The following is a 19854-nucleotide window of genomic DNA, read 5'->3' as shown; positions in this document are numbered from 1 at the left end:
GCTATCTAAATACTAACGATTTCTGCATGCGTAAGGAGACGGGACGGGTGGTGAATTTGATTGAGCCCAATAGTTAGACTGGACTTGTTGGTCAGCGGTGATAGCCATGTTGACAAGAGGGTAAAGGCGGGGGAAGAGGTCACATCTGTTTGCCCTCCATGTTGACATTGTGAGTTCTTCTTAGAAAATGTGGAGAACCGAGGAAAATGTGCGATGAAATAAGTTAGTATGACTTAGTAGTCATGTGTGGACTGCAAAGTTAGCTGCTAAATAGTCATTAATAGCTAGTTAGAGAGTCTCTTTATCTACCAATGGTACACCGTGGAATCAACAAATTATTAATATAACAATAAGCAATGATTAGTTATGATTATTTCAAATCTTGTATTGAAGATGGAGGCAGCAGGGAAGATTAATGCACCCTTTTTACGCAAATAAATGTCAGTTTAAAAAAAAAAACTGAAAGAAAGAAATGCATAAATTGCATGGGGGCACCAACCTGTCAATATTTTCTGTTACCAGAGGGCCCTCTTCACTTTTGTTTTTAAAAAAAGCCACTAAAATGTTCCTGAGTTGCCCTTGATCCTAATAAGAATACGCTGGTTGGCTGTTGGCTATGTTATTCAAGAAGGTAAAACTACAAATTTGTTATGTTCCCTTTGGATTCATTTAGTTCCCCAACGATGACTATAAACTAAAATACAGCAAAGTATAATTTATTTCATTAGAGGCTTTTATTCGTGGAAAGAGTTAAGCATTTAAGGCGATAAAGAATAGAGTTCAACTAAATCTTAGCTTTAGGAGCTTACAGGAAATGGAAGACAGTAACTACCAAATCTTCCCGGACTACAGTTATGTTACACAGTTAACGTGATAGTAAGATGCTAGATACAAGAGTAAGTGTAATGTAGGTTACTGCCTGACGTGTACAGGTGAGGGGGAGACTTTAAGAACACAGTCTACACAGTGTCTACGCTAGTGTGTCATCTGTACTGAAAGAGCTCAAATTAATGCTTAAACAGAACAAGTGAAGAAATTATAAGTTCAGCTTACCACAGATTTATTAGACGGCTGGTCAACAGAAGCAGGAGGGGTGTCACTACCTCTGAGGCCGGCCTCCACACCTTGGTCGACATCTTGGCTTGGGTTCACGTCCTCGGCGACCGGCGCCGTCTGCGGCTCTTGCTCCGTCGCTTGGTTTTCCCCACTCTGGTCAGTCGAGGACTGCTGACAGTTGCTCAGGTCATTTGGTGTATCGTTAAAGCCCTGAACTTGGTCACCCGAAGGTTCGAGAGTTCGGTACTGCCCAGTCTCGGACACAGTGCTCGGCTCCTTCTGGTCAGGAGAGTTAAAAAGAGAATCTCTCAATTTGCGTAGCTTATTTCCCATGGCTGCTCAGTACTCTATAGACCACATCCAGCATAAGAAACAATAATTGTGACTAAATCCAAGAAAAGCAAACAAAGAAATAAAACTACACCACCGAACACACACTGTACTTCTATATCGCCAACACTTTAAACACACACATTATTTGTTGGCTGTGCAACGTAGGAAAAAAAAAAGGCTTTCAAATCAGTTACAATCCAACACTTTGTAATCCTGTATGAACTTCAATGCAGTGAATGTTGTCGCGTACAAAAGCTATATCACCACCATGCATGTATGTAATCACTGATACAACAGAAATCTTAGCTGCGTTCTACCTGAATACACAGAAAGAGAGAACACACAATCATGACCCCAGTACACACGCAGACACAATGGCAGTCTCTCCTTTCCATCGGACATTAGGGGGAAATGTTGTCACCTGGATGACACAAATTTCAAGTTTAATTTATGCAAAAACTTTATCTAGAAAAAAGACTCATCTTGCTAGAAGCGATATTCGACGTTTAAATTGAAGTGTGAACACGGCGCCTAATAGCAGTGTCAGCCATTGTAACAAGATATTGAACAGTTGCTGATGCTACAAGCTGCGCTCAGCATGTGTATTGACACCTCACAACACACACACAAATTATAATTATAAAACTAATTTTTATGTTAACGAAACACTAAGACAATGGTTCTCAAACAATGATTTCATTTAAAAAGTACTTGTTAAACTAGTGTTGTATCTAAGGCAACCCATAGCAGTTCATTTGTATCTGTATGTTTTCAATGAGAGGTTGTTTTGAATAGACTCGAATGTTGACATGATTCCAATTAGACTGTAGCTAATGAAGTTTTGAAAGAAACAAAATAGAAGCTTTTTTTACAAGCTTATGTCAACTCACTGTGTCTATCTGCATGTCAGTCTGGTAAAAAGTTTCAATACGTTATTTCTCCCACACCCATTTCTTGGATCAAGTTGAAAAATTGCACAATTATTCGTTGGCGAAGACAATACATGAATTTTAAACAAATTAACCAATCAGTCGAGGAATTACTAGTAATTAATTATTTTGTTTCATACCGACAAGGGAAACTAATTCTTCAGTATTCAGAAATATGGCTAAATATTTGGGGGTTTGTCCACTCAGATAAATGTACAAGTTATACCTTCCACAAGATTCTCGGATCAAGTTGAAGCTTTAAACAATTATTTTTTGTGTCTAACAAAACACGAATCAATAAAACAAAAAATTACCAATAAGTCAATTAATTATTGATAATTATTTTGTTTGATATCGAAAAGGGGAAATAGCTTCTACATTACTGAGAGATATGCTTGTAAATGTGGAGTTCTACCCTTAGATAAGCTTTGTTTGTTTGTTTTAAGTATTATTATATTTTGCTTGTTTCATTAACTTTTAGGGTCAATCTCCTTTAGTTTCCTCTGAACTTGGAACAACGGCAATTATGTCTTATATTATAACACAACTATGTCCTAATATATTAAAACGATACAATGTCCTGTTATATCATAACACGACTATGTCCTAGTATAACATAAGACGACACGGTCTTGGTAGTGCTAACGTAAGAGTTTAAGAAACTCGGGAAGGGGGGGGGGTATAGAGGAGCTCATTTGAAATGCTTTTGTATGACTTCACTTTTATAATTGAATGTTTAACAATTCAAACATACAGACCCAACAACAATCTTATCATTTCGATTTATTTAAACACATTCTAATTTTTTAATAGTATACCTTTGACCTTATATAAATGTGGAGACTGCACATTATTTTAACAGGGAATAATTAATTCTGAAGACCTGATAACTTTACTGGATAATTCATTTTAAAATGATGCTGTCTCGGGCGAAGCATAGTTCTATAACGTCACGAACATTGAGGTTTCATGACCTGTTAGCCGTGAAGATTCGAATCCCAACCTTTCGCGAGTTAGATCTTTCCAAATAGATGAAGACAGTAGTTAGAGGTCTCGATACTTTGATCAAATACATTTACAATTAACTCATGGAATAGCTGTTGACCCAGTTTAGCTCTTGAAACATTTACCATCGTTTGACTAACATGACCCAATATCTGTAGCAGTCTATAAAACATACAACTCTGACATGTAGAAACTTCAAACAGCAGGAAGCAAGTTGTCGATTCTACTTCCGAGCTCGCTGAAAGGTTTTCTTGTCAGCCCTGATTGTTACATGATCTCCCATTCAAGAGCTCTTGGTTCAATGAAAATAACAAATGTTCATCTTGGCCAGAAAATTGCAAAGCTCTGCTGGAACAGATCGAACACCTGTTGTAACGATAGCTTTGTTATGGTCGCCAGGCAGAGATGGCGGTTATTATTCATGTGTGAGCTAGAAGGGTTTGGTGGTTAACCTTTCGGGCCCACACCATTTTTTAGGGCCTCTAATTCACCAGCACACAATGTCTTTGACGACAAAGAATATCTAGCAGAACTAGCAGCGCATTTGGGTTCATTTGTTCTCTTAGTACTCATTTCAAATTATCCACTAAGTTCAAGAGAACAGAAAACTAAAACAAGAGACAATTTATTTACAAAATAAGATAACCGAAAAAAATCTTGCCATTACTAAAAGCTACTTGGCAACAATTTATTGTATTATTGTTATTGTACCAGCATCAATAAGTCAGGAGACATCGACTTTGTGTATCAGCATCAATAAGTCAGGAGACATCGACTTTGTGTACCAGCATAAATAAGTCAGGAGACATCGACTTTGTGTATCAGCATCAATAAGTCAGGAGACATCGACTTTGTGTATCAGCATCAATAAGTCAGGAGACATCGACTTTGTGTACCAGCATAAATAAGTCAGGAGACATCGACTTTGTGTATCAGCATAAATAAGTCAGGAGACATCGACTTTGTGTATCAGCATAAATAAGTCAGGAGACATCGACTTTGTGTACCAGAATAAATAAGTCAGGAGACATCGACTTTGTGTACCAGAATAAATAAGTCAGGAGACATCGACTTTGTGTACCAGAATAAATAAGTCAGGAGACATCGACTTTGTGTACCAGAATAAATAAGTCAGGAGACATCGACTTTGTGTACCAGAATAAATAAGTCAGGAGACATCGACTTTGTGTACCAGAATAAAGTCGTCAGACAGAGAAAACAAAAAGAGGTGAGTTCAATTATGACGCGGTGTTTGTTTTGTTTTCTAAGCCTATCACGACGCAGAAGCTATTCAATTCTCGCAAGAGTCGCATATGGCCAATAGTCAGGCTCGTGATAAAATGGAAGAAATGGACTACAAAGAAATTGAACTCAAGATTTTAAGGAGTTTAACCCAGTAAGCTTTAAAGTACACAGGTTGTTTTTTTTTTTTATTTTATTTTTTGAACAAGATAGAACTGAAGTCATTCGTTGACTAGCTCCATTCAGGCAACAAATGCTCAACTGGAATAGCACAGAGTAATTTGACGACACCGTCTAGCGCTATGACATCAATGTTTTCATGTGTGCCTCTCTGCTTATGTTGAGGAAATAAATGTAGTTTTATATTCGTAAGTTATGGGTTAGTGTTTCGTTGTACTATTGTTACTTTATGGACTGTTTCCACATCTCTATTGGCGGGAGTGTCTCAGATGGATTCGTTCCTATTGAACGTGTTTCATACTAGAGTTCAATGATAATGAGTGGAATGAAACATCGAGAACCTGCTGCTGGTCTCTCATTGTTCTTAAGACTGCACTTCATCTCTCAACCACCCACCTTTCACCAGTTTACAATGTGAAGCCTTTTTGAATACTTGCCACACCCTTTAGCATTCAAAAGTGAAATTAGTACCGCATACTAGAACATTACATAGGAGATAAGGCTCTAGGTATAAAGTAAAAGTATGTCTTTGGACATGCTAACGTGAACGTAAAGAGACGAACATTATTCAATCAATCTACTGCACACATACCAGAGAAAGTAAGGGAGAGCGAGAGAGAGAGAGGGAGAGAGAGTAGAAGAATACGAGAGAGAGAGAAAGAATGAGATATACAGAGTAACATCGCCATAGTGGCTGTGTGGAAAGACTGTTGTTCATATTGTGTCTCTGGCTCCGAGTCAAACTTTCTACATTCAAGACTCAACCCAACGTATGAAACAGACAACGAGGTATGACTAGCCAACACGACATTCACAGAGCGTCAGACTTTTTTTTCGGTTATTAACTTCGTAGGAAGTAACAGTGTTGAAAAAAAATGTATACATGTTTTTAAAGAGCAAACTTAAAATATATGTAAAGATCTAACATTTACACACACAAAAATTAAAAGAAGGAAAAAGAAATGAAAAAGAAATGAAAAAGACGCAATAATAGAGTATTTTAAAAGAAATATTAGATAGTTACAGACTGACCGACCGACCGACAGACAGATAGATAGATAGATAGATAGATAGATAGATAGATAGATAGATAGATAGATAGATAGATAGATAGATAGATAGATAGATAGATAGATAGATAGATAGATAGATAGATAGATAGATAGCACAGCTTTCTACCTTCACAGTGATTAAGCAGACATCCATAAAACTAGTTGTAATAACCTTTGAACTCACACTTACTCCTTCCCCAGCCAAGTGACATCGGTGTTTCTAGAACAACGGCAAACCTAACTAACGAAATCAAATACTACACCACTCTGCAATAAGTGACGCCAAGAAATAGTAATCCTACCGAGTCCAAATAGAAAACACTTCCTATACAAGAAAAACTTGGAATTGACTGAGACTTTCTACAATTCAGGAAACTCATTACGCTGGACATCGTAAGATCAATTAAGCTCAACATAACATTCGTGTGCTGTGTCCACATAGTGGACAGGGAGCAAGTCAAAGCACCAGATCATTTTTCTACCATTCTTTTTAAACTAAGGATAAGGTAGACTTTAGAATCAATTTCATCACATTACAAACTGTTTAACTGTGCGTTGTCTTAGAATAACTACTCAGCCCAAGTATATATTAACACTCCAGAAGTACTCACGCATGTAAATATGCGCGCTAAGACGACTGCAATAACAAGATCTACGTAGCAATGAAAAATGTAGACACACACACACACACACACACACAGCGTAGAGTGACTTTTACGTTCTGAATAAAGATTGCCATGAAGTTAAAGGGATTACGAGACACACATTCGATATGATGACTGATAGGCCTTGGGCACTCACAAAAGATTCTCGGGATTACGAGACACACATTCGATATGATGACTGATAGGCCTTGGGCACTCACAAAAGATTCTCGGGATTACGAGACACACATTCGATATGATGACTGATAGGCCTTGGGCACTCACAAAAGATTCTCGGGATTACGAGACACACATTCGATATGATGACTGATAGGCCTTGGACACTCACAAAAGATTCTCGGGATTACGAGACACACATTCGATATGATGACTGATAGGCCTTGGGCACTCACAAAAGATTCTCGGGATTACGAGACACACATTCGATATGATGACTGATAGGCCTTGGGCACTCACAAAAGATTCTCGGGATTACGAGACACACATTCGATATGATGACTGATAGGCCTTGGGCACTCACAAAAGATTCTCGGGATTACGAGACACACATTCGATATGATGACTGATAGGCCTTGGGCACTCACAAAAGATTCTCGGGATTACGAGACACACATTCGATATGATGACTGATAGGCCTTGGGCACTCACAAAAGATTCTCGGGATTACGAGACACACATTCGATATGATGACTGATAGGCCTTGGGCACTCACACTTACACAGAGACGTAGGTACGATGACTTCTTAATCTTCTAAAGAGACTATTCTAGCCTCATAGGAGAACATTTCCTGTCATCATCCACTGGAAATAAAGCATCTGAAAATGCTACAGTTACTTTCTTATGTTGTGTTACTTATCTTTAGGAAATTTAATGAGATGTAATGACCAAAGGGCATCCTCGTGTACAGCTAACCACAGAAAAATAGACCTTTGATCTTCATTACAGCTAGGTCTCAATGCAAAAAAAGTGGGGTATGTATTGGTATTTTCTAGGCTTAATCATCTATATCGGTTTTCATATATATATTTATTTTGTTTTTTTGCTTTCTTTAACTTTTTTCTTCTACTGGGGTTGTGAAAGGTGTCTGCAATATTAGTTCAAGTTGGTAGGGCTAAACAGACATTAGATTTGTAAAGTGTTCAAGTTGGTATGGCTAAACAGACATTAGATTTGTAAAGTGTTCAAGTTGGTAGGGCTAAACAGACATAAGATTTGTAAAGTGTTCAAGTTGGTATGGCTAAACAGACATTAGATTTGTAAAGTGTTCAAGTAGGTAGGGCTAAACAGACATTAGATTTGTAAAGTGTTCAAGTAGGTAGGGCTTAACAGACATTCGATTTGTAAAGTGTTCAAGTTGGTAGGGCTAAACAGACATTAGATTTGTAAAATGTTCAAGTTGGTAGGGCTAAACAGACATTCGATTTGTAAAGTGTTTAAGTTGACTGACGTTCGTGTTACGCCAGATGAAGTCGGCGATGGGCAATTTCGGCGTGGTTATTCAACGTAAAAAAATATTTAATGTAATTGAGAGGGGGGGGGTGAAATCCATCATTTCAAGACATAAAGACAGGACAAACTCTCCTAAAGAATGTTATCTCTGTGAATGTGGTTCATATCGCGCAATGAAATAAACTACTTCGAATCGTAAGAACGAAATACCCAATCGACTTCATCCTAAAGAAACCTGATAAAGTAGGCGGAGCATGTCCTTTTGAGAGCATGCCACTGTGGAGTGCCGTAGCGCATCTCAAAATTTGAATTGATACTTAAAGTATGTGACTGAATTTAAAATTGACAAGACGGTTCTAAAAATATTTTTATTGGGAACACAAATCAACTTATATATTGAGGACAGAACTGAGAATGTAACAAGACCTATTGGAAGTTGTTGCATTGTAGAAATAATGTCAAATGAAATCATTCTATGTGTGCAATTATCTGGGCAGCACAAGTCGTGATTTCAATCAGACAAAGGCATTAAATTTTAGTTACAAACTGATCTTGTCGGTTTTCTCATGATCTACAAAACTTTTCAAAATGCAAGCAAGAAAAAGTTGTTTGTTTTTTTTGTTTGTTTTTTTATCATTGAAAAGGAGAAATGTTCAAATTTTGCAGATTAAAAAAACAATAAATTGGGTGTCCATATCATAATCCACACAGAGTAACCAGACAGAATGTATGCATCTTCTAAATTTCAGCAATAGCTTGAAATGCTTCACCGTACATCATTTGGAATAGCAGGTTCAGAGATAACAGAGCACAGCCAGACTGGGGCGGGTAACGTGATCTTCTCTAGAAATCTAGAGACACACATAACAACCAACCTTGGTCGTAGCTGATGAAAGTCAAAACCTTTGTATGACACAGTTCCAGTTGACCAATCAATGCACCCTATGACACGCGGTGATGGTAAGATGAACAATGGCAAAGCTCGGGCTGTGTGTTTGTTGACTAAATCTTGGTTTCTTTCATAGTCAAGAAAAAAAGATATGCCAACAAATGTCATTTCCTGGAATCCCACCTGAGACTTGACCTCTATCTCAACTTGAAAAAAAAAGATGAAATTATTTCGATGAAAACTCCCAAAAGAAGATCACGTGATATTCCCGGAGCAACTCGTGAGATCATTTTTGTTTAGTTTGTTGGGTTTTTAATACTTTTCCCATGAGGAGACGTCTATTGTTTGTTGCAAGTATCGGCTCATGTCTGTATTACAATTAGCTTACGTCTCTCTGTGTAGTGCTCTTTTGATGGACCTTAGTGAGAGAATGCTATTTACTGAAGTCACAGGTATCTAGATCTTTTGTGAGAGAACTGGAGCTCAATGAACATCAGAGTCTGGTTTAGACTAGACAAATAGAGATGTACATGTACATTTGGAGGAGATGACAAAGGCAAAAGTGTAGACACGCCACGTTTTCAATTTAAAACAAAATATGTCAAAATAATAACACTAGGAAATAAGTAGCCATGACAATATTAGTTGTTGGTTGTTTTTTTTTAAAGAAAGATTTGAAGGGCACCACCTGGGATAAAGATGCGTTTTTCTATTATTTTTTATCAATATCATATTCCATCTTGGATTAGATAAGGGTAGAGTTTCTGAGTCATGTCAAAAGTCTATTGCAATATTTTAAAAACAAAAAGGTCAAAGGATGTCATTTGTGCAGTGCAACAAATTATTGTTTGAACTAGGAGTTGATCCTGTACTCGCTAACTTCTTTCCTTTCTCTCTCTCTCTCCATTTCAACAACTTTCTCTTCTTCTCATTCGACTCGATCTATTCTCCTCTTCCTCTACCACCCCCTCTCTCTCTCTCATGATTCCCCTCATTTTGTTCACTGGCTCTCTTCCTAGATTGTGTTAAAACTCCAAGCTGTAAGTATTCGCCCCCCCCCAACCCCTTTATCTAAATCTAACCACACCGTGTGTGGTGTAATAAAATCAATGGGCAGTAAAGAACTGGATGTTGGATGTTCGGCGTAAAACCTGTCCTATAAAATACCGTTGGCACAATGGAGGCTAAAGACTAGATTTATATAACCCAGAAAATATTACAATTCCAGTTAGGGACACAATAACATCGAGATTATCAGTAAAAAAAATGTTTTGTGGTGGAGTGTTTCAGTAACAACAACAAATAGAGAGCTATTTCACGAAGTAGGTTGGACCCCACGGAATTCAATATTCATTTTGTCCCAATTAGTCAACTGCCAAACTAACTGCTATGACATATGTTATAATGTACTTCTACTATTATTATCCACGTATTAAAAGGAGACTTGTGGCAGACAAACCATAGAGACAACTAGGTCATAAATCAAGATGAATAAATGTGTAACGACTGCCCAAGAGCGTGGTCTGTTCAAATATTGTAGAAACGAAGATAGACACCCTGACACTCGCTCTTTGCAACACAACAGTGAACAGATATTTTTAGGGGGAAAACAAACAAAGTTACGAATTACTAGGACTCCAGTTTCTAATTCACTTTCTCTCTTTCTGACTAGAAAGTCAATGTGTCAGCATTGAAAGAGATGACAAAGTACCAGGTGCGGTCCAACTAGGAGTCAGCCCTGTGTGAGCTAAGAGTCAGCCTTGTGTGTGCTAGGAGTCAGCCCTGTGTGCGCTAGGAGTCAGCCCTGTGTGAGCGGAATGGACGTCATAGAATCCGTCCGTTTGACTCCATCCCTTACATCACAGACTAGTTGGACGCGAGGACACAGAATCAGATTGGAGAAAAGAGAAGTGACATTTCTATTATTTCCATTTCACCGCCTTTGAGACGGAACGACTGATTACTGGAGATTAGAACAGAGACCCTCAGACGAGTCCATTATAGTGTAGTAGAAAGTGGAAACAAAACAGGACAACATTGTATTTACAAGTTCAAACTTACACTCCTCTATTTCTGAACTATGTGAGCAACTAAGTAATATTCAGGTGCTGCCAATCTTGAGATTCAAGTCAAGAACTTAAAGTGTTCAATCGCAAGTAAAGAACTATGTTGACTCTATCTACATGTTGTATTCACGTATAGATTTTTTGTTTGACATAAACACGCGCTTTAGTGTAATATTTATAGATCAACTTTCCGCCCTCCACAAAGTTGTCTCCCTTCTTTTAATCCAGCAACATTGTTGACTATTACGTTAGACAAGGCTACTACTTAACAGAAGAACAAGCCAAATATAAACAAATCATTTTTTTAAAGAAAAAAACAAAGCTTATATAAAGGGGAAGGGAAGAATTCCGCCATTAAAACTATATATATCAATAATGTACAAGTGTTTTCCCTTATTTGATATCAGACAAAAAAAAATGTTAATAATTAATAGACTAATTGCCTACTAATTGGGTATTTTTAAAAAGTTATTCATGTTTTGTCAGGTACAAAAAATATGTTTCAAGTATGAACTTGATCGGAGAATGTACGTGAGAGAAATAGCGTTTAACAATTATTTTAGGGGACTAAACCCACCGAATTTAGCCATATATATGAATGCTGAATAATTAGTTTCCCTTGTAGGTATCAAACAAAAGAATTAATTGCCAGTAATTAATTGACTAATTGCTTACTTCTTTTTTATTCATGTCTTGTCTATGTCAATGAATAATTATGCGAAGTTTCCAGTTGATCCGAGAATGGGTGTGGGAGAAATAACATGTACACACTTTTTAACAAACAGACAGAGTGAGTTGATATAAGCTTTGTAAAAAACATAATTCTAATGCCATAATGTAATGAATCCTGCTCAATATTTGTTTCTATTTTCTGGTGTATTAAGAAAATCTGTTCCTACCATTACGCTAAATACTAGTTCGGAACAAGGCGCGGCTCTCTCAATGAAAGACCATCTCAAGCAAGACAACTCTCTGTGAGTCAGAAAATGTTAGGCAAAGTGACGTCCAATGAAAGGCACATCTCTACTTCAAGAGTCAACATTCTGCTCCATACAGATGGCTTTGGCTTCCTTACAAATTACAGTGTATCAAATAGACATTTTTACTTTTTTTTTTCCAAAAGCTTATTTACTACGAAAAAAGGGAGCTTATTTTTTGAACATTCGGAATATGAAACCATCAGATGAAGATAATATAGTGCACAGAACACGCCAAACTGGCGTAGCAGCTTTAGAAGATATTTCGCGCATTAATTTAGTTGTCAAAATATCTGTACAAAGGTCCAATCAGAGTTTCTTGTGTGCAGCCTCAAAAAATGATATTTGACTCTTGTTATTATTCTGTGACGTCACGTGGTAAAAAAGATAATCAATGCCGTCACAAAAGTGGAACTGCTGACGTAGTGTTGGTGAATCAACTGCAGATCCCATTTGAGCACACTTCATCAAATCCTTGACTCAGACCGCGTTTTAAATAAATAATAACAGTGGTTTTCTGCGCCTGATCCTTAATGCGCATGCCTGGAGAACAAGTGATAAGCAAAAAAAAATATGCCCTGAATCTTCGAGAGAATTCTTTGACGTTAATGTCGAGATGGTCATAGAGGAAATAGATCATTAGATTTGAACTACTTGGTACAAGGATACTACTTTAAAACAAAAACAAAAACATGCTGATGAAATTTATTTTCAGAATATGTTGCTTTTTTTTTTTTTTTATAAAGTTCCCAATCTATATCTAAATCCCCTTGTGGCCGTGTTCTCTGGGTAGTGCTCTATGAAGACGGTATGTGGCCAACACGTTTCTAAATTAAAGTTAGAAACTCATCGTGAGATAATTGGAGTCAGGGACTTAAATCAAAGCCCCCAAGCCCAAGTGAAAATATGCGACTCTCCACACGACCATCCGCATTATTCACCAGATCAGTAAAAGAAATGTCAAATGCTCTATGTCTTAAAAAAAAACTAATCCCAAGGAGTGTTAGAGTAACCACAACACTAAACAAAAAAAAATTCAAATTCTTTTTTCAAGCAAAGCTTATACTGAGTCAAAAACAATAATAGAAGTGTGTGATTGGAAATATTCTCCTTAATTGTTTTTATTTAGAGCAACTTTATGCTTATAGCATGCTTACTGCGCTATGGTCCAATGACTGTTATGGACAGGGGGGTATTTTGGAGAAGGTTTCAACTCCGCCTTTTCAAAAGCTATTTAAACAAAAACAAAAAAAAAGGTTTGAACTCGAGATGTCGAGCCTCCACGAAGGAAGGCCTATAGAGAGAGAGAGAGTGCTAGTCACTGACCTGTTCAAGTCATTAGGAAAAATTGAAGGTTTATAGTTATCTATTGTTAGTTTCAAATTTTTAGCGAACGACCTTATTCTCTACACAATGCTTATCTCCCCTTAGCTTAGTACATTTTCTATATAAAACAAAATGTATATAAAATAAAATTAATTAATTACGACTAATTGATTAAACCATTGGTTAATTTTTTTAAATTGATAACTGTTGTCATCGGCACAAGTAAAAAGTTTCGACCCAGACAGACAAATAGATAAAAGGTTTCTTTAAAAAAAAGGGCAATAGATAAATGCCTCTTTACAATCCAACACAAATAGTCTCAATCCATACGATCGATCTTATATGTGGGTTAAGAAATGTGTACCGACATATAGTAAGACTCGACATAGACAACAAAAAGCCAAGAGATATCTACTCCATCTATCTACTCGATCTGTATAGCTACAACAGATATTTACTAGAGGTATCCACTCCTACATCTATCTACTCGATCTGTATAGCTACAACAGATATTTACTAGAGGTATCCACTCCTACATCTATCTACTCCATCTATCTACTCGATCTGTATAGCTACAACAGATATTTACTAGAGGTATCCACTCCTACATCTATCTACTCCATCTATCTACTCGATCTGTATAGCTACAACAGATATTTACTAGAGGTATCCACTCCTACATCTATCTACTCCATCTATCTACTCGATCTGTATAGCTACAACAGATATTTACTAGAGGTATCCACTCCTACATCTATCTACTCCATCTATCTACTCGATCTGTATATCTACAACAGATATTTACTAGAGGTATCCACTCCTACATATATCTACTCGATCTGTATATCTACAACAGATATTTACTAGAGGTATCCACTCCTACATCTATCTACTCGATCTGTATATCTACAACAGATATTTACTAGAGGTATCCACTCCTACATCTATCTACTCCATCTATCTACTCGATCTGTATATCTACAACAGATATTTACTAGAGGTATCCACTCCTACATCTATCTACTCCATCTATCTACTCGATCTGTATATCTACAACAGATATTTACTAGAGGTATCCACTCCTACATGTATCTACTCGATCTGTATATCTACAACAGATATTTACTAGAGGTATCCACTCCTACATCTATCTACTCCATCTATCTACTCGATCTGTATATCTACAACAGATATTTACTAGAGGTATCCACTCCTACATCTATCTACTCCATCTATCTACTCGATCTGTATATCTACAACAGATATTTACTAGAGGTATCCACTCCTACATGTATCTACTCGATCTGTATATCTACAACAGATATTTACTAGAGGTATCCACTCCTACATCTATCTACTCCATCTATCTACTCGATCTGTATATCTACAACAGATATTTACTAGAGGTATCCACTCCTACATGTATCTACTCGATCTGTATATCTACAACAGATATTTACTAGAGGTATCCACTCCTACATCTATCTACTCCATCTATCTACTCGATCTGTATATCTACAACAGATATTTACTAGAGGTATCCACTCCTACATCTATCTACTCGATCTGTATATCTACAACAGATATTTACTAGAGGTATCCACTCCTACATGTATCTACTCGATCTGTATATCTACAACAGATATTTACTAGAGGTATCCACTCCTACATCTATCTACTCCATCTATCTACTCGATCTGTATATCTACAACAGATATTTACTAGAGGTATCCACTCCTACATCTATCTACTCGATCTAAAGATATCTATTTTAGATTGATACATTTACTAGAAGATCTACACATTACAAACCAGAGATATCTACTATATGCCTTATCTGCGATTGCGTGTGAAAGGATGGCGGGTGATTGGAACGTAACTGCAGACAATCACTAGTGAACTCCCATTTCTCTTGACTTCCTTCCACAGTATACACTAGATCTCAAAGTAGAATCACATCTTTCTCTGAGTGAGCATTTAGAACCAACTCACAACTTTTTAAATACGATATACACACACAATAAGCCAGTGTCTGTGTTGAATATAAGTAACACTCGGATCTATTACATAGCGTTCTTCCCACAGAAACAAAAGTTCTTCAACAAGCTGATCACTGGCACCACTTTACATCCAATCACAGGGGCGGAACACAATCTTCACTCTGAATGAAAACCTATCCGTAAATCTTTTCTTGTCCCCTTTTGATTTGCATTCGTGAGTTGATGTCATACGGCGAGAGGCAGAAGGCCACGCTCGGGAAATAATTGCACTCAATCGTCCAACGAACGGCTGGGCGAGGAAACTCCCGCGGAGCAGCACTAATGAGTCAACCCATTACGGGCACAAATATCAAACCTCTCTCTTTCGGCGCTATGGATCGTGTCACACGACTGCGGCACTTGGCCATGGATGGCTGTGTGATCAATGATCTCCTCAACGGTGACCGGGACCGGACGTCATAGTCTTGGGTAGACAGGCTAGGGTGAGCAATGGTATGCTTCAGTGTGTCCAAAGAGAGAACACAAATTCCTTTCCAGTTAGGGAATGTTTTCATGAAAATAAAGGGGTGCAATATAAGAGGGAGATGTGAAGATTGGTAGATATACTGGTGAATTATAAGAGGGAGATATAAAGATTAGTAGATATACTGGTGAATTATAAGAGGGAGATATAAAGATTAGTAGATATACTGGTGAATTATAAGAGGGAGATGTAAAGATTGGTGGATATACTGGTGAATTATAAGAGGGAGATGTAAAGATTGGTAGATATTCTGGTGAATTATGCGGCTGAATCACCAAACTATAGGTCCATTAGTTTTAGCCTTCTTGTCTGCCAGCATTAGAACGCCGCACACACATAATACACACACACACACATAATACACTCACTACTTTGAAATAAAACGCCTCCCCCCCCCCCAAAAAAAAAACAACACTTTTTGGTCATTATATATTTAGTAGTATCACATAATTTTGTGACATCCTCCAATGAAAAGCTCTCATTTCCAATCACGAACTTTCAGGTCACCCCACTTTTTTTTTTCGCATCCCTCAAATGAAAGGGCGGTAAAGCACATTTTAAAACAAATTTGAATCCCCCTTTGCATCCAAGCATATAGTAATGCACCCGCACTACACAGACTTTTTACCCGTCAATTCTATAAGTAACCGAAGTGAAAGAAGTCTTCCCTAGGGACAGTTGGAAAGAAACATTACTAGTCGCAACTCTTTACAATTATTTTTTTTTTTTTTTTTACATTTTGACAGTCAGAGATCTAGTGGCGTCCCTTATTTAGAACACATCTCCACACACCGTACTATACATCCCACCATCCAACACACACTCACGCTTTTAATAGGCCCTTAAATTTAATGTGACAATTTTTAGGAATGTTAATGTTTGATTTAGAATTTAGAACATGGTCTACATGTTAATACAGATGAAGTCGTTTTAAAATTGTGCTACACATTATCATTAACTACAGTCTTTACATTTCAAACTGGAGTCATTTTGTTCCCCACCAACACACGCACACACATAAATAAAGTAATGTCGATTTTTGACTTCACTAGTTCCGGCAGGGAATGAAACATTCCATTACGTCATTTGTAACGAACGTTTTATAAGCCAAATGTATGAAACTGAACTGTCTGTCACTTCATTTGGATATCAAACCTCCGAGTAGTTTAGAGGCAATGTTGGGTATAGAAATGAAAGCCATTGAAAAGACGACTTTGTGTCTAAAGCCAACCCTTGAAACCACACACTTGGGCACAGGGCCGGCCCTAGCATTTGCGGGGCCCTATGCGAAACGGATCGCGCGGGGCCTAGTCTGGGTAGGAATAAGCATAATGTCAAAATTATTTATTTTTTTTTTAATTAGAAAATAGGCCTACTTTCGTCTTTGCTATAAATTTTTATCAAATGAAATCTCGCAATGCCACTTTTTATTTATTGGCACCCCAAAATGTCAATTTCGTCTATTCTTTAGGAGATTTGAATAAATTCAAAAAAAGTTCAGGACTTTATCGTATATTTTGCCCTTTCATGAGATTTCCTGGAGGCCCTGGAAAATCAGGAGGTCGCGAAAACCCTGTTATTTTATATACGTTATAATGGTTTAATTTAATAATGTACACTTAGAATTAGCGCGGGCCTATGAAAGCGCGGGGCCCACTGCCACCGCATAGGCTGCAGTGGCCTAAGGCCGGCCCTGCTTGGGCACGTCGGGTAACAGAAAGTTGTGTCATTTTTGGAAAAGTCTCTTGGAAAAAATACAAAGCTGTCTCTGCACAGATGGTGCTTTCTAATAACGGCCACGAATGAGAACGTGTAGAAGCCAGACTATCCGAGGATACAACGACAAGAAACACGCGTCTCTGTGTGTAGGAAACGCTTCATTCCTAACGACTATGAATCACTTTCTTCCATCCAGTCAGCAACAACACGGTGACCCCACGATGCATAACAAATCTAGTGTGCGGCCTCTTGGTCACAACTCTACAATAACTGTACTAGAATATGTCAATTAATGTTCCTTCTCAATAAACATGCAATATGTGTATTATTCTTTATGCTCATGTGCATACAGCATAGAAATAACAGGAAGAAAAAAAAAGGGTAAATATTTTTAAAATATACTTTTAAAAACCTCGCTGAGAGAAATTGCATCTCAATTATTTTGAATCTATCATGTAATTAAATGTTGATAACCCAAAATTTAACACTATACTTCCAATTCCTTATAGGTTTGTTTTCGGTGCAACTCGAGAGACATTATAAGAATTTGTGAAGTAAGTGTAAGTATTATTTTATTGGTAATTTTGGTTGAACTTTACTTTAGATGCAACTTGATGAGATAGGCATGCTGATAACAGTACACAATTGCCTAAGTTACTCTCATGGTCTGACGATTTTAAGGAGACTGAAATCATACATGTTGACAAGATGTTTATTAGCGGGGTGGGGGGTGGGGGGTGGAGAGCACCGTTCAATAGCTGCCATATTTCTCAATATTGCAAGGCTTATCTCAGCTTGGATTAGTACATTTTCCATATAAAGTAAAATAAATTAAGTACGACTAATTGATTAAGTCATCGGTTAATTTTTTGCTTGCACTAAGTTTCCACTTGATCCGAGAATGAGAAGTAGAATACATTTGGACAAGAAGCCGGAGTGAACTCTTAGCAGGGACGTAACAACAACAACAACTGAAATCTTTTGTTTTAAACATCAGGCTAACAGGAGATTTCATGCTTCATGTCAACAGCCTTCACTAGGTTGCTTCAATAGTCAATAGTTCTACTGGTGAAACACTGATACATCCTATACAACGTGCTATTAGTCAAGTGGGATACATTAAAATATTTTTTTTAATCGACATTTAATTCTATAGCGCCCACACTTGCCATCAAGCCTAACTAGGAGGGTCTAGAGGACATTCTACTCCAATACAACGTCAAACAACTACATGATTCTCCTGTGCTCAACGTGCACGTTAAAGCAAGACATATAGTAGGTCTGCTATAGAAGAGGCCAAGTCTAATTACAAATCAAAAGTTTACAGTAACTTTCACAATATAACAATAACTCCCGTGATGCATTGCAGAAAAATACAAAGCATCCTTGTATATTATATAACAACTAGAAGACATCCACCAATGTGAAATATATAGGTCCGCTTTGTTTCAACTGTAAGAGGTCAAAGAAAAACCGAAATGGACAGATCACAATTACTAACGCACTTCTAAGATTTCCATGACTCCGCCATTTGAACCCAGTGCTTGGGTGCCGTGCAAGGAAAGAAGACAGAAAGAGAGGTGGGCGAAGAACGGAAGTTAGGACCTTAGCTGTCCAGGCTCAAAACGCTCAGTGGTTAAGAATGAAAAAAAAAGGAAAAAAATCAAAAAGACGCTGTTGATTACACTGCTTCTCTTGATTCTCTCTCTACAAGTCAAAATAGGGCTTACAAATGGGGAGGACATTGACTGGATCGTCCTAGAAAGAAAATAATGAGAACAGATAGAGACAGAGATAGAGATAGAGAGACAGAGAGAGAGAGAGAGAGAGAGAGAGAGAGAGAGAGAGAGAGAGAGAGAGAGAGAAAGAGAGAAAGAGAGTATAAACAAGGGAGATAAGACTTTTGGTCAAGAGATGGACATTATGAAACTACGCGGGAAAAAAAAAAAGGACATAGATCTACAGCAATAATTATTTTTGTTTTCAGGAGTCGTGTGGACAACAATTTGAACAAACCTAAATCTGATTGATTGATTTATTCCTACTTGTAGTTAGTCATTGTAAGTGAAAAATTAAAACACGCCGAAGCACTGTGAGAACGGTGTCGTTGTATAGGCCATTATCTACTTTTGAAGCCCTTATGTTCTTATGTACATTTTGAATCTCTGTGTACATGTTCTTATGTACATTTTGAATCTCTGTGTACATGTTCTTATGTACATTTTGAATCTCTGTGTACATGTTCTTATGTACTTTTTGAAGCTCTGTGTACATGTTCTTATTATCTACATTTTGAATCTCTGTGTACATGTTCTTATTATCTACATTTTGAAGCTCTGTGTACATGTTCTTATTATCTACTTTTTGAAGCTCTGAGTACATGTTCTTATTATCTACTTTTTGAAGCTCTGTGTACATGTTCTTATTATCTACTTTTTGAAG

The 19854-nt window shown here is 37.4% G+C and overlaps 1 protein-coding gene across 3 annotated transcripts in view; it reads right to left on the bottom strand.

Moving 5' to 3' along the window:
• The window catches only part of LOC106060390 (cAMP-dependent protein kinase regulatory subunit), a 136981-nt gene that overhangs the window by 107228 nt on the left and 9899 nt on the right, over positions 1-19854 (bottom strand). The window contains exons 1-2 of one of the 3 annotated variants that reach the window (XM_056019996.1): positions 14983-15484; positions 1054-1706 (exon numbers count right to left, since the gene is read on the bottom strand). The exons of 1 other annotated variant lie outside the window; for it this stretch is intronic. In XM_056019996.1, coding sequence (XP_055875971.1) covers positions 1054-1389 — 336 coding nt within the window. In that variant the 5' untranslated portion in view covers positions 1390-1706; positions 14983-15484. Of the gene's footprint in view, positions 1-1053; positions 1707-14982; positions 15485-19854 lie in introns of those variants that run through there. One more of the 3 variants, XM_056019995.1, reaches the window with a different exon arrangement.

The sequence above is a fragment of the Biomphalaria glabrata genome, chromosome 2 (genome assembly GCF_947242115.1).
Source record: "Biomphalaria glabrata chromosome 2, xgBioGlab47.1, whole genome shotgun sequence".
Lineage (NCBI taxonomy): Eukaryota > Metazoa > Mollusca > Gastropoda > Planorbidae > Biomphalaria > Biomphalaria glabrata.
This window is presented reverse-complemented; position numbering and strand designations above follow the sequence as displayed.